General features: G+C 39.6%; 1 protein-coding gene and 1 long non-coding RNA gene across 4 annotated transcripts in view; one reads left to right on the top strand and one right to left on the bottom strand.

The window, feature by feature from the left end:
- DCUN1D5 (defective in cullin neddylation 1 domain containing 5) overlaps positions 1-16,555 on the bottom strand; it is an 80,792-nt gene that overhangs the window by 32,280 nt on the left and 31,957 nt on the right. The window contains exons 1-2 of one of the 3 annotated variants that reach the window (XM_070425882.1): positions 3,046-3,428; positions 598-689 (exon numbers count right to left, since the gene is read on the bottom strand). In XM_070425882.1, the coding sequence (XP_070281983.1) occupies positions 598-689; positions 3,046-3,131 (178 nt within the window). In that variant the 5' untranslated portion in view covers positions 3,132-3,428. Of the gene's footprint in view, positions 1-597; positions 690-3,045; positions 3,429-16,555 lie in introns of those variants that run through there. The other 2 variants (XM_070425883.1, XM_070425884.1) reach the window with 2 other exon arrangements.
- LOC139017449 (uncharacterized) lies at positions 3,296-16,080 on the top strand. Its single transcript, XR_011472860.1, has 3 exons — positions 3,296-3,644; positions 6,982-7,174; positions 11,946-16,080. It is a non-coding gene; the product is annotated as an uncharacterized lncRNA (long non-coding RNA).

Raw genomic sequence — 16,555 nt, 5'->3', positions numbered from 1 at the left:
GCCTTCCCTGATATTTCAAGGCTGGGTTACATATTCCTCTTATAAAGTTTCACAGTGCATCTTCCTAAGATGACCTTTATCACACTGTATCAATATCTTTGTTTATTTTTATTCATTTTTGCATCTTTCTTAGAAGTTAGTAGCGAAATAGCAATTATTAAAAAGTGTGTTGTGCAATGACATGTCTGAGTTTTAAAATCTTTTACTATGTCTCCCAGAAGTTTCAGAAAACGTCAGTCTCTGGTTCAAAAAAATTTCAAAAGAATATTGAAAAGAAAAACAGAAACTATGTATAATGTTTTATCACATACTTTGTTTTCCAGAATATCAACTCTATTTTCGCTAATGGATGTAAACCAGTAAGTAAATCTGTCTGTTTACAAATTGTATTTATAGAAAATGAGTTTCGCCCCCTCACTAAATATATACTGAAATATATATTTAAAGACATAGCCTGAAATTCTTAGCCTTGACCCTGATCCCAGCACACAGCACCAACACACAGCAGGCCTGAAATAAATAGTTTGTTAAATGAATGAACCCCCCAAGAAAGTTGTAAAGCATGTGACCGATATCTTCTTATATTAATTTCATTACCTGCATACTCATAAAACCAAGCCAGGCACTTCTTGCTTGAAAAATGTTCCTCTCCACTTATTAGTCTAGCAGGGGGTTGGGATCTGCAATAGCTTAGAAAACACACAAATGCCTAAGAATTTTATAGTCTCAACTTTTAGTGAAAAGCTAAGTTCAATACCATCTATGTCAATTCAAACTAAACAAAGTATTTTTTATTTTATTTTTTACAGCTGGTGTAATGGGGAAAAATAGAGTTAAGTATTTGCAATTTGATACAGTAGTCTATACATAAAAATGTGTGGCTAACAAAACCCAAATGCTACTTTGCTCACTATCAAATTCCAAAAATATCAACAAAAACTAATTCCCCAGATTTCAAGACCACACAGAAGTTCAATCTAATGGTCTCAATGCAGGACTGGTAGTTGGAAAGTATAAATCTTTATAATTCTTCTTCTGAATTGCACGGAAATCGTACTTGTGTATAATAGATATACATTTGAAAACAAAATCTTACAAAGTATATGTTGATAGTTAATTTATCAATATTTCAAAATAAAACTATATAGAGTTGTTTATCATCTATCAAGTTTAAGTAGATATTTAAAGATAAAAGACGATTTAGGACCTAAGGATATTAATTAAATTCTACAATTAAAAAAACAACCAAAAAATCCCTAAGGATAACATTAATACAAATAATTGGGCCAAAGCTATTTAATCTGATTCTGTTTTCTTTTTCCACAAAGTCATTTAGTTAGTAAGCTCATAAGTGGCCTCTAGGATATAATGAACTTCAGAGAACCTTTTCTTGAGAAGCTCAAATAGTTACACTACCACAATGACATAGAAATGCTATAATTTCCGCAACTGAGTAATGTAAAATAAGGGTACCATATTTAAAAGTTTAAGTTGATAGAGCAAAGTATCACTTGAGTTATAATGACTGCTTAACTTTTTTAAGTAATTACTTTAAATCATTTTGATACGTTATATACTTAAGATACTTACAAATTAAGAGTAATACAAAACTAATTTGCATGTTCCATAAAAATTGAGCTAGTGGAGTAACCATGTCAAATTCTAGTATGAGTTACCAAGAGGTATAAAAAAACATCATCTTGAAAAAAACTGAAATGAAAAGTAAAATCTTGCCCTAGCAGTTTTGGCTCAGTGGATAGGGCATCAGCCTGCGGACTGAAGGGTTCCAGGTTTCATTCTGGTCAAGGGCACATACACAGGTTGCAGGCTCAATCACCAGTGGGGGGCGTGCAGGAGACAGGTGATCAATGATTCTCATCATTTATGTTTCTATCTCCCTCTCCCTTCCTCTCTGAAATCAATACAAATATATTTAGGCCCCTCCTGGGGGCCTGTGTTTCTGGAGCCTCTAAAAACAAAACAAACAAACAAAAAAACATCATCTTTCACAGGAATCGCCGAGAAATATACTTAGGCTCTGTTTTCCCAAACAGTTTAATGAAGGAAAAAAAACAACTGAACCAATCACAAAAAGAAAGATGCGGACTAAGTAAGTTACCTACCTCACATTTTAAGCATAACTAAGTAGAGTTCTATTATTATCTCTCGCCTTTATAATGCTGGCTACAGTCTTCTTTTAACGGTGGCATCTGAAGTTGTCACACTAAGTGCCTACCACAGATACAATCAGACACGCCATAAGAATTAAAAAACCCACTCCTCACCTAAATGGCAATAATCTTTTGCATTATATAATGTTGCGGTGATGCCTCAACCTGTTACAATGGGATCAGAGAGCTACAACTACAGCTCTGCTTTGTTTTCTTTTTCTTCCAGAGGATAGAGTACAATAGCTCTCAATTATTAATATTTATATTGAGAGCGAACCGCATCCTGGATGCCAGAAAACAACGCATTCAGGGGCTTCCCCATTCGGCACCCAGGCACTTGGCGCAGGTGGAGGCACTAGGCTTCCAGAAAAGGGGCCTCCTGCCGGGGCGCTCCGGGTTAAACCGCTAAAGGTGGAGGCCAACTGCAACCTGGGGAGCTTTCCTTCCTATCATTCCCAGGGCAGTTGGCAGGTCAAGATTTGTCCTGTTTCGCTCCTTTCTTCACTCTACGAAGGAATTCTAGACGCGACCCTGCCGCGATCTGTTTGGAAAGAAGGTGGAGGAGGGGTTAGGGCCGTCGGGGTGAGAGAAGGAGCGCGATTGCCTTGCGCACTCGTCTCCCCACCCTCCAGGGCACGCAGACCGCCGCACGGGACTCCGCCGGTCCCTCCGGGCGCCGCAGCACACGCAGCGAACACGCGGTGGGTCCGGCAGACTCGCGGCGATCGGCGCCCACCACGTAGGTTTAATTGGGGGGTGAGGGGGACGGGGCGCTTCTCCCCAGCTCGAGCCAGGGAGACCCGACTCGCCTCCTCCTCCTCTGGCCGCCCAGCAGAGGAGGAAAGACTGAAGGGGGGTGGGGGGGAGGTGGTACCTGGAGATTTTACACTTTTTGAGGCCTCCGTCTTCCGCTACTGCCGCTGCCACGCCAGACGATTTTCTCTTCTTCTTCACAGGCATCTTCCGCCCTCCCCGGCAGGGCGGGCAGGGGAGCCGGGGGAGGGGGTCGCTGTCCGCGGAAGGCCCCTCAGTGCTGCCCCCCGGTTCCCAGAGACAGCAGCAAGCGTAGGAGCCAAGTCTCCAGCCCGCACCGCAGCTGCCCAGCCCGGCCGCGGGCCGCCCCCACGCCTCCTCCCGGTCTTCCTGTGCTCGGGGCAGCGGGTCACTGCTCACCGGTGGACACTGCGGCTGGGTCTCTCCGGGCAGGGAGGACGCGGACTGGCCGGCACCGCCACCAGTCACGGACTCCGAGAGCAAGAGGCTCAGCCTGACCCGGATGCGCCTCGCCGAGGGCCGGAAGTGACGCAGCGCCGAGTTGGTCGCCGGGAGGGGCGGAGCTCTGGTTGCTATGCTTTAGCGGCCTCCGGCTGGAGGACGCCAAGTACCAGCTGGAGGTGAGAAATGGGCTTGGTGGTCCCTTCGACCTCCTCGGTGGCCTGTCTCGGGAAACTTCCACCACCCCCCCTAATGCTGGTAAGTCACCTCCAAGAAATGTTTTATGAAACCACTAATACTTTGGCCTTAAAAATAACTTGGTAAAGTAAACCAAATTTCACTTCTGAGCTCTTCCATTCATTCGGTAACCTCGCGTTCATTGTTACTTCTTAAATGCACGTTTTCTTTCTGGGCTGGCCGGCGGCAACCGCCCACTCTCACACCCCTTCATTGTCCCTCACCCCTGTGCCTTGTTAAAACTTAGCTTTACATTTCTCACCTGTCACATAAGAAACAGTAGGTGGTCGCTGACGTAGTAAAGAGTAATTTGGGGAGCATTCCTAAGGGGCCTTCCCTCAAACTTTTACCCCAAACACCTGTAATGACTCCACCATCACTTCAGTGAAAATATTATTTATAAATAAAGGTTGTTGCATATAAAGATTATATAGTAGAAAGTCGCTTTAGTCAATATATATGTAAAATAAGTTAACATCTGTAAACCAAAGTGAGTTTATAGAGAAAGTATCTTTAAATTCAGTAACAGCCCATGTGGTTCTAGTGAGATGACTTCCACCTGGGCACTCATTTGGACAATCGGAATATCCTATTTCCTTAGGCCATTAATTGGCTCAGAAGGACATCTGATCCAAACCAGGCCCATCAGTGCCAATGACATGAAACTGAACCATCAGGAATCAATTTATTTCCTATGGACTTGACCTGAGAGGATGCAAGAATAAGCCAAAACTCAGAAAAGACCAGAATCAAGGAGAAAAATAAAACAACAAAAACAAATGACTTTCTGGTATAAAACCTGAGTCCATGATATGCCCTGAAAATATGAGTTACATGAGCCACTAAAACTCACCGTTTTGCTTATGCAGTACTCTGTTATTTACAACCAAAAGAAGGTTGTTCCGAATGCTACTGTAATCCTTCAACTCAATTAAAAATGCATGAGACCAGCCCTGACTGGTTTGGCTCAGTGGATAGAGCGTAGGCCTGCGGACTGAAAGGTCCCAGGTTAGATTCCGGTCAAGGGCATGTACCTTGGTTGTGGGCACATCCCCGGTAGGAGGTGTGCAGGAGGCAGCTGATCGATGTTTCTCTCTCATTGATGTTTCTAACTCTCTATCCCTCTCCCTTCCTCTCTGTAAAATATCAATAAAATGTATTTTTTTTTTAATGCATGAGACCAAAACATCAAATCTGAATAAAATCCAGTCTCTAAAAAAATATACCATCTGTATGTAGGGACAGTGGAACATGTTAACGCTCAATGCAATCAGCAAGATCTAGACTGTCAGAAATTCTACAAGAAAAATGACCCAGATTCTGCAACAAGGTATTAAAGAAGGAAATTTTCAAGGATATATTAATCATTTTCCATATTTGAATCTTGAGTTAAAAAAATGTTGAATAATATGACAATTATAAGACAATTGGAAATTTGAAAACTAGCTGAATATTTGATGAAATTCTAGAACAGTGGTTCTCAACCTTGGCTGCACATTAGAATCACCTGGGAAATAGGATTTTAAAAAGATTCCCAGGTGATTCTAATGTGCAGCCAAGGTTGAGAATTACTGTTCTAGAACAAGCAAAACTTACAGGGCAGTATATCAGTAATGCTTGGGGACTAGGATATGGTGGTGATAGAGGGAAAAGTCTGACTGTAAAGAGGCAAAGGGAACTATATTGGATAATAGACATATTCTATGTCTTGTTGAGGTAGTGGTGTATATACTTGTCAAAGCTCATTGAACTGTACAATTAAAAATATATGCCCTTATATGAATATTATTCCTCAATAAGTTGAAATAAAAAGTGCAAATAACCCAGCCAGTGTGGCTTAGTGGCTGAGTGTTGACCCAGGAACCAAGAGGTCACAGGTTCAATTCCTGGTCAGGGCACATGCCCAGGTTGTGGGCTCAATCCCCAGTAGGGGGTATGAAGGAAGCAGCTGATTGATGATTTTCTCTCATCAATGTTTCTATCTTCAAATTTCCAATCCTTTATAATAAAACCCTAATATGCAATTTGACCTAACAGCCAAACGAAGGCCCGTCGCCATGACGTGCACTGACCACCATGGGGCAGACGCTCAATGCAGGAGCTGTCCCTGGTTTTGTGTTGAGCTTCTGTCCCCTGAAAGGGAGGCAAATGGCAGTGGTGGGGGGCGGGGCCGGCCAGCGGGCAGTACCAGGCCACCAGCTCCCCGATCGCCCCGCCCGCCGATCACCCAACAGATCAGCCCTGATCGCCGACCAGGCAACCCTACCCTATATATTGGGAACAGTCTCTTAGATTTAAAAATTAAAACCTGGCAAGGCTACTCTAACACTGAAAAAACAGGATGATGCAGTGATGACATGCATGGACTCTGGCTTGCACATTTTGTGGTCAGCCCTGATTCTGACACTTAAATTGTGTGACACAGCCAATTACTTAACTTGTCTCTGCTTCCGTTTTTCCACCCATAAGATGGGAAAAATAGTACTACTGCCTCAGAAGGATCATGTTATGTACTACTTTTTATAATCAGGGCAATAAAAGGTAGCTGCCCATACAACAGCAAGATGCCTTTCACCTGTATGAAAAGTATGGTCACTGGTGCATGCAGCATCCTGGATTGCAAGAGGGATGTCTGCCGGTTGTTGGACATCCCACGCGGGGTCCCGGATTGCGAGTGGGCGTAGGCTGGGCTGAGGGACCCCCCCTTCCCGCCCCCCCCCCCCCCCCCGCAAGAATTTTGTGCACCGGGCCTCTAGTTGTCCTATAAATGTCACACTATTCAATGTTCCTCTCCCTTTAAAAATCAAAGAATATTTTTAAAGAGCAAACAAATATACCCCAAATAATGACACTATTAGACATTAACAAAGCTTATTTCAAGAAATGAGCTATAAAATCTAAATATCCCTTTTCATAAATAGAAAAGAGAAATGGAATAAAAATCTAAATGATGAAGACAAAGACCTGAGAGGACAATGTTCAAGGGATAACCTTCCAGAGAGCAGAATTAAGGTTGAATCAAGAGGTAAGGAACCTGCCGAGACCGGTTTGGCTCAGTGGATGGAGTGTCGGCCTGCGGACTGAGGGGTCCCAGGTTCGATTCCGGTCAAGGGCATGTACCTGGGTTGCGGGCACATCCCCAGTGGGAGATGTGCAGGAGGCAGCTGATCGATGTTTCTCTCTCATCGATGTTTCTAACTCTCTGTCTCTCTCCCCTCCTCTCTGTAAAAAATCAATAAAATATATTAAAAAAAAAAAAAAAAAAAGAGGTAAGGAACCTTTACAAAGCCTGTCTAGCAGGATATCAGCATTGCTGTGGCCCAGTGACTATGTATATCCTCCATTCTTTTCTCAATAGGAATATTTATTGCGATTATTGTGTCCCTTCTCCATTGTTATTATAAGAGAGTGGAGAGGCCACTTCTAGACTAGGAAGAACCACTTCTAGACTAGGAAGAAGACCCAACCACACCTGGAGACTCTGGAGATTCAACTGAATGCAATGACTGGATAGGAGCCTACTTGCATCTATAGAATTCTCTGGAAAAAAGGTAAAAGACTGATTCTTTGTATGGTATTCATTCTTTCAGTCTATTATTCAAATAATGTGTAATGATCACTTAAAATTAGGAAATGTTTTTGGTTTAGGTATGTAAAAGGCAGGTATGACTCTTGCATTCATAAAGTTTACAGTCTGGAGAGGGAAGTATATGCAACCCATATGCATTTGAGAACAAAGAATAGGGTCAATAATCTGTGCTTGTCAATGATTATAAAGGGATAGTGTTTTCAGTCATATAGATAATTTTCTTTACTGTTTTCCCCGATCAGTACCTACTGTCACCACCATACCTTCATTCTCAAAATGGAGCATTCCATTACCCTAATTATGCTCAATACAAACTATGTATAGAATATATAAACTAATAAATTTTAGGGCACTATATTTGGCTGCTTTGATAAAGATACAACTGTTTTAAAAGATCCTTTTCATAACTTCATTCTATAACGAAGGGACCTATTGGTAGCATCACTGCCTGTGAATAGTATGGAAATGTTTAGTTATGTGGTTTTAATCTTATCTGCTGCTCATCAGCATAAAAATAGGATATTATTTTTCACCAAGAAGGCACCTATAATGGGGAAAGAAACTGTGACAGAGTACTATAGTTCTTTGTTGTGTAGAAGAATTTTTTAATGAAAGTAATGAGAAGGGAGGGATAAAGCATTTATTTAACCCCTAGAGTGCCGGGGAGTGCAATTGCGCTCCTCCTGCAGTGTCACTATTAGGTGCTAGTAGTTCACTCTTTATTGACAGATGGCACCTAAGTGCAGATTACTTATGATGCCGAATGTTTGTAGTTCTAAAATTGACCACTGGCATTTATCTGCCTAATTTTTTACAGGTACTACGATTTTATGAAGTTTACTCAGATTTTGTAGCCCTAAAGCTTCAAAATGGCATCCAGTTCTAAGTCTGCTTTTATTAGTGATGATAATATTGCTAAATATGTCAATTCTTGCTGTGAAGATGACAATTTTGTGGAAGATATTGGAGAAGGGTGTCCCTCTGGAAGTGATCAAGAATGTCCCATCAAATCAGAATTGGAAAGTGACTGCAGTGACGTGTTTGTCCCTCTGAAACGTAAACGAGTCCCAGTAATAATTGAAAGTTCAGTTACAGCACATGTGAAAACGTTGAAGATTTACACAATTCTAGTTTTCCTGTGTTTATTGAAACACAACCTGGCCAAGATTTATATGTGCAGTCTAGTCTTTCTTTCCTAGAATCACCGGGTCCGAAGCATGCTCCTCCCCAGGATGCCAAACCTATTATTTTGACATGTTTTTCTCTTTGGCTTTGTGGAATCTAATGGTGGCTGAAACTAATAGGTATGGAAATCAGTTTTTGCGTTCTCAGGAGCAAGTATCACCCAATTTTAGAGTCAGACAATGGAGGCCTGTAAACGTCCTTGAAATGAAAGCATTTGTGGCTGTGCTGTTGGAAATGGGAATTACACGAAGGCCTACCATATTCTCATACTGGGATAGGAATAGTAGAGCCATTCCATGGTTTGGGAACATGTTCTCAAGAAATAGATTTCAACTGATATTAAAATTTTTTCATCTTGTTGACAATGAAAAACTGTTTCCACCAGGTCATCAGAATTATGACCCCTGCTCTAAATTTATCCCCCTTGTTGAGCATGCAAATAGGTTGTTCAGATTTCATTACACACCCCACCAGCACTTATCCATTGATGAGTCCCTAATACATATCTTCGAAATAAGAAGCACCACAAGTGGGGAATAAAGTGTTGGATGTTGTGTGACTCTGTTGTACATTATTGTTTAGGTTTTTCTGCTACGAAGGTGCAAAATGTGAAGAAAAGGCTGAGATCAAAAAGAAAGGCCTTGGTCATGTAGTAGTGACCAAGTTGCTCCAACTTGAGAACTACCTCAATAAGGGATATCATGTAGTGATTGACAATTTCTTTACCAGTATTGCTCTAGCAAAGTATCTGTTTGAAAATGCAACTTACCTCACTGGAACAATAAGATCTAACAGGAGGGGCCTGCCAAAGGATATTACGACAGATTATGATATAGGGCAGGTCAAATATTTCTGCAGTGATGAGATTCTTTTGTGTGGATTTAGAGAGAAAAAATCTAAAAAGAAACCGGTGTTGCTTCTTTCAACCCATGCCGTTGCTGAGAATGAAAACATTGCATAGAAGACGATATTCCCAAGAAAGAGAAATATCCAAACCAGCAATAATAAACCAGTACAACAAATTCATGGGAGGGGTAGATGTACCAGATGCTTTACACCTACCTAAATGAAAGAACTTTGAAGTACTGGAAAAAGGTGGTTTTCAGTATCTTTGCTAGGATGGTGTTAAATTCTTATCTAATATACAAAGAGAACACGTCAGGCAGAATTATGTCCCGTATCCAGTTCACTTCATCCATTATACAGGCAATTGAGGAAGAATGGCTGGCAGAAAAGAGTAATAATTTAATCTCATCAGTACCAATGAAACAAGCAGATGATGCGTTATTGCGAAAATTGCCTGGCAGAAATCTAAGAAGGTGTGTAGTATGCAGCAACAAAGATGGAGGACCTGTAAAACGATCCAACACCATGTGTGCTAAGTGTGGGAAAGGGCTTCATGGACTATGTGTAGGAAAGCACAGCTGTTAGTGATTCCAGAAAGTCTCCCTACTCAAAGTATTTTTTTGTAAAAAGATTGAAATTTTTGTTCTGCAATTATTTATGAACCTAAAAGGATGATTTTTTTGTGCATTCAAAGAATATACTAAATATTTTAGAATTTTTATCAAAATCTTATTAAAAGTTAATATCTTCATGTATTCAAAGTCATCATTAATTTTAACATGTTTTGTTCAAATTTTTTTTCTACTAGCAAACAACGTATGTCAAAGATGAAAACAAATGTGGTAAAGGTTTCCTTAAGTTTTTGAATATGTAACTTCATTTACTTGCGATCCATAATTTTTTTCCTAAACTGCTGTAAAATCAGCAAAAATGCCTTGGCAATTTTAGCATAGTTCCTAGGATATTGGTTGGCACTGAAAGGGTTAAAGCAGAAACTCAGGTGTTCTGGTTTCATATCCAAAGAAGATACTCGGTGATTTTAGGCAAGATAACTTTTATCGCTCGTTTTATCCTACTGTTACAGAGAAGGATGTGGAAAAAATAAATAATCTATCTATAAGGACAGTGGACATATATTTATGCTAGATAGGGCATGAGGTGGAAGAACCGAGACTGAACATGGTTTTGTCATCTATTTGATATATTGGATATCCTTTAGCTTTTGGGGGGTTATAGAATGAAAGTAATGAAAAAGATCTTTTAAAATAATTGTATCTGTATCAAAGCAGCCAACAGATATAGTGCCCTAAAATTTATTAATTTATATATTCTATACATAGTTTGTATTTTCTTAATACCTCTTTAAAATATGGCATTTCCACTTGCCAGAAAAACAGGCAACACAGAATTTCAGTGATTTATGTAATGCCATGTTATATGGTCCTGAATTTATATAAATACTTTCCATATATTAACCCTGGTGAAAATTTTGTAAAATATTCCCATACACATAAACCCTGAAAATGAAGACTAAGAGAACAGTAGAAATGGGATGTTTTGGAGCATTAGTAAAGTCCACAGGAATTCCTAGTGTTTTAGAGAAGCTCAACAGTGCAGAACTATGGAGCACATGCCATGTGCCCTTTACATCTTAAGCAGTGTGCTAGAGGACACTTACTGCAGCCTGACGGTGGCTGTGGTTCACTCTGGGACCCAGACTGAGGAGTGACTACTCTCTGGAACATCGCTTGTTATCGTGATGAAGGGCAAGGAAAACATGGTGAACCCCATGCTGGCTGTTAAAAGTTCTGTGCTGAAATGACACATACCACTTCCACATCCAATCAAGATAGGAATGTATAATCCTTTTGCAGAGAGAGGCACCAAATAAAGATAAATACAGTCCACAATAGTATGGGATTGGAACGCAATTTTATTGAAGATCCAGGGAAGAATGAGTTCAAATAGCAGTTTTAAAGGGATAGTAGGGAAAATTATTAGTGTCTGCTTATACTTCACATTGATACATTGTATTTTCCAAAGATGGTCACAATGATCTTTCAATCCTCTTGTTCTAGAAACTTACCACTCCCTCTCAGTAAATGGAGTCTTGTTAATAATAGTCATCATCATCCTTTATCATCAATGTTGGTTCATTGAGTCCTATACCATACAAATGTAAGATGTTAATAGAGGAAGCTGGGTGTGAAATATATGGGAACTTTCTGTATTATTGCAACTTTTCTGTAAACCTCAAAGTATTCTAAAATAGTTTGTTTTTAAAAAGTCAAAGTGAACAGAAATAAATAATTAAAAAATAAAGTGCAGGAAGAAAGAGTAATAACTCAAGAAAACCACCTCTGCTGGGTGCTTTGAAAAGTCAGAATTCATAAAATTCTGGATGTGGGATCATAGGTAGGAAGCATTGTCTTGTATATCAAGTGCCCAACAACAAAGCTGAACCCTTACCAGGAGGACTACGAATTACTGCTGGACACCTGATTTGCCTTGCAGCATATGAATATATACCGCAAATGAAGAAAAGTGGTTCACAGAATCAAATTACTACTGGCAGAGAGGACAGTGTGTTTGATGACTTGCTACAGAGGAAAACTGTTTTTAGATGAGTGGTAGGACCAAGTGAGTGCCGGCAGTTTGTGTTTAGGTGTGTATTTTTAAAAATATATTTTTATTGACTTCAGAGAGAAAGGAAGAGGAAGAGAGAGAAAAACATTGACTGGCTGCGTCCTGCATGCCCCCCACTGGGGATCAAGCCCACAACCCAGGCATGTGCCCTTGACCGGAATCGAACCTGGGACCCTTTAGTCCGCAGGCTGATGATGCTCTATCCACGGAGCCAAACTGGCTAGGGCAGATGTGTTTTTATAAGCATTTTCATAGTCTTAGACTAAGATGGGTGTTGTTTTGTCACACTTTCCAAATAACATTGGAAAGATGGCATTGTGGAAAAGGTTTCTTAAAGTGAAAACTTTAAGATTGATGGATTTGCCCTTTAAAGTTTTGCAACCTTGAATAAAATGTTTTACCATCTGTGTAATAAAATATATGCCTTAGCTAGATATCACAGTACTGTACTGTTGAAAAATAATAAAATAAATGTGAATGTGTTATCAAAACTAACTGCTAAGGGGTATGTAATTATGTATCAGCTGGAATCCCTAGGGTACACCCTACAAAAATGAAGTTCTTTTAGTCTAGAAAGAGTTTATTTAAGGTTGTTCATAGAATCAAAGGATGGAATTGCAAAGAAGGGGATATGGAAAAGAGGTGACTTACTCTGTTTTCCATTCCCACTCAAGTTCTGGTAATGGGGCTTTCCTTTCCTGTCACTATTACCTTTATTAAATGTCAATGGCCCTGTCTTTGTTTCCAGAGATCTTAACCAAGTTCTCCACCATTGAAAATAGGATTGTCTATACAGGCCAGTTTGAATGAGACTCAGCAAATTCTTAGGTCATGGTTAGGCATTACTTCTTTGGAAAATCCAAAGGTGACATGTGGGCAGTTACTGAAATCTCTTGCAATGCAGCACAAAGCAGATTAGTTCACCGGACTGTAGCAGAGGCAATGACTCCTAGAAAGACAGTAAATGATCTACAAATTGTCTTATTTACTCAGCACCTACCCATATATGGCTGTGGTCACTGGCAGTTGCAACGTTGACATTTCTTAATGCTGAGTTTGCGCTTTTCCATGTGTTCTTTTGCAGATCTACTCCCTCATCTATAGCTTCACAGAGATCTCAAGTTTGAGAGAGAGTTTGAGCCAAGTTTGAGCCCTATCCAACTCTTGAACCCCTTCTTAGCCAAGATAACATTCAGTTGTTAGGGCATAAAGGTATGCTCTGCTTTCAGGGCCTGTACTTTCTTTTTTTAATATATTTTTATTTATTTCAGAGAAGAAGGGAGTGGGAGAGAGATAGAAACATCAATGATGAGAGAGAATCACTCATCAGCTGCCTCCTGGCACACCTCCTATTGGGGATACAGCCTGAAACCTGGGCATGTGCATTGACTGGGAATCGAAACATGACCTCCTGGTTTATAGGTTGACACTCAACCATTGAGCCATGCCAGACAGGCTTAAGTATTTTTTTTATTTATTTATTTTTTTTTAGTCCTCACCAGAGGATATTTTTCCATTGATTTTTAGAAAGAGTGGAAGAGAAAGGGAAAGACAGAGGGAAACATTGATGTGAGAGAAACAAATTGATTGGTTGCCTCCTACATGCGACCTGACCAGGGCCCGGGCTAGGGAGGAACCTGAAACCGAGGTACGTGCCCTTGACCAGAATCGAACCTGGACCCTTTGGTCCGAAGGCCGACGCTCTATCCACTGAGCCAAAGGGCAAGGCCTGCAATTTAACTTGCAAGAGTCTTCTGGTCTCCAAAGAAAATGTGGCTCATCAGAATCAAAAGTTTTGGCTTTCAATTGCATTTTTTAAATATCATGGGGTTTCAAAGTATAGTTTTACAGTAAACAGAACAAAAAATTAACTATTTTTCCTTTCTGATTTTACAGTCAGTGCTTGAGGTAATGAGAATCACACTGACTTTAAAGATCGTAAGAATGTGCAGAAAAGAAAACCACACAAATGTTTTTAAGATATTTTCCCCTATGGGCTAAACAATAAGAGAATTCTCAGACAATCTTCACTGAACTCTTCCACATTCTATACTATATAGCTAAAGCTTCCATTTGCACATCCTTCTGATATAACCTACACCTACAACCAGTAACATAACTTGTAGGGCCCTGAGCAAAATGAAAATGCAGAGTTTTGTTCAAAAATTATTGATCTGTAAGAGCAGACCATTAAACCCAGGGCAGGGACATGCTCATGAAGCCACCCCTGCACACACCTTAAAAGCAAGTCAAGCCTGAGTGACCCCAGTTTTCATTCAATGGAGCTCTATGTTTCTGTGTCAGAAAGTGCTGTGTGTTCTAAACGCATTCTTATTTTAGAGACACATTATATTTCCCACCCTATCTTGCAATCAGGAATTGCCATGAGAAGGTTCTATGTAAGGCCTCACTCTTTATCTGCAACTCAGACAGATCAAACATAATTCAGGAGAGAATTCTGTCATTTCAGAGAATAGTGAAGCCACAAAATAGAAGAGGTCTAGATTCCTGAATCATCATATGGAAGATTGCCTGCCAAATACTACATTGAACTGTCAAATGAAGGAGAAATAAAACCAGTGAAATTTTGTGGTTTATTGTAATGTTTGACGTACCTTGACTATACGTCAGGAGTAACCTATGTTAAAATAAAAAATGACACCAAAATCTCAATATCTTATAACAAAAATTTATTTCTTATTTATGATATGCCATCCAGAAGACTATACTTATCATAGCTACTCAGGGAACTAAGCTGATGAAACTTCACCATGACTTACGCTTCCATGATCGTCACAGCAGTGGAAAAAAATGATTATACATTGTAAGGTTTTTGTGCACACTGGTATGTAATACATCATTTCTACTTACATATCAAAGACCATAAGTCAAATGGCCATGCCGATCTTTAAAAAGAGCAAAGAAGCCCAGCCGATAGGGCTCAGTCGTTGAGCATTGACCTAGGAACCAAGAGGTCACAGTTTAATTCCTGGTCAGGGCACATGTAGGGGGCATGCAGGAGGCAGCCCATGGATGATGTTTCTCATTGATGTTTCTATCTCTCCCTCTCTCTTTCTCTCTGTAAAAATAAATGAAAAAAAATTTTTTTTAAAGAGCAAAGAAGTATAATCCCATGTGCCAAAAGGGGGAATCCAGACATATTTTGGAAATGATAGTCCTGAATACCACATGGTTATAGACATTGGTTTTTGGAAGGAGAGTGCTGCCATACAGAAAGTTAAAATATATTGTATAGAATAAGTAGGCAACAAAGAAACATTAGTACAGGCTGGTTAGCTGGAGAGCTCTAGTGCGCCTTGATAAAATATTTAGTAAAACTGTCCTCCGTGAGAAGTAGAAGGTAGGCCATGAGCCTAATGAGACTCTTAACTGTATGGGAAGTAGATAGAGGGAGGGTAATGGTGTGAAGTGAAAATCATTTTGCAAAAATCAGATTAAGGGTTTTAACTTTGCTATCCAAGCCTATTGCTTCAGATAGCCTCAAGAGGGGCATTTGCAAAGAAATAAATCATTCTTGATAATTACATACAGAAAAAAACTAGAATGTGAAATTTAGAATATGAAATTAAAAGCAAATATATCAGCCTACTAAGTTTTTAAGGGAATTGTATTGTTAATGAAACCATATGCCTGGACTGAAAAAGACTTGGAACAACCATCAAGCTCCCAGAGTGTCCCCATCAGAAAGCCCAGATAACTTATCTTTTTGGTTTATGGGTTGTACCCTGAGGACCCACATTTGAACCTGATGGAAAGGCCTGTGCATCACATGAAGCTATGATTCATTGACTTCACAACCCTATCCCTGACAAGTACACTAAACCCATGATAGGAATAACTTTCATTGGTTCCAGTGAATGTTTCTTAATGGTGTAAATTTTCAAATTTCATATTTGTTATCTTTAGGGATTAAAGGGGCCAAGTCAATACTTGAAAAATGGGAATTGTAACATGACCTCTTTTCCTTTAAATTTATCCTGAGCTACCTTGTTAAATAAATTTGTGCTGCCAAATTTTTAATGTTCTATTCTCATAACAACAGGCTGTGATGTCAGAGGGTTATCACAAAATTGATTAAAAAAAATATGCTAGGCTGTGAAGCAGAAAGCTCTGATTGTTGCATGTTATTAAAATATCATGTTATGTAAATAAAAATGGAAACAGATAAAAATAAAAGACTCAAAATAACAAGCTTATGTGAACATTTTTATTAATTGCCATAGTATATTAAAAAAAGCTTTCCCTTCAGCACTTTTTATTAGTGGTTAGTATTTTTAAAAAAATACTATTAAAAAGCATTCAGTTACAAGTCTGAGCAACATTATTTCCTGCAAATTAAAAGTAAGCTAGATCATGCACACAGTAAAGAAAGCATCAAAGCATCTAAAAGAATTGCTATACAGGGAAAGATTACCTATTAATATGTTTTTGCATTTTTTTTCTACTAAAAACCTAGCATACTTCATCACACTGAAAGGCATAATTAAAAGCATTACATCAGACAAATGATTATCACATAATTTGGTATAGGTGCAATAAACTTCATTAAGACAGCATTCTGTAAAGCACTTTTACAAACTCACATGCCCACAGGGTCTGGTAGGTTATGTAAATTAGTGAAATGGCCTGGGTGTGAGACAGTGGG

This window comes from Myotis yumanensis, unplaced genomic scaffold (genome assembly GCF_028538775.1).
Source record: "Myotis yumanensis isolate MYYU_CA2020_CCGP unplaced genomic scaffold, mMyoYum1.0.hap1 SCAF_10, whole genome shotgun sequence".
NCBI classification, from domain to species: domain Eukaryota; kingdom Metazoa; phylum Chordata; class Mammalia; order Chiroptera; family Vespertilionidae; genus Myotis; species Myotis yumanensis.
Note: the sequence above shows the minus strand (reverse complement) of the source record. Positions and strands in the feature narration are given on the sequence as shown.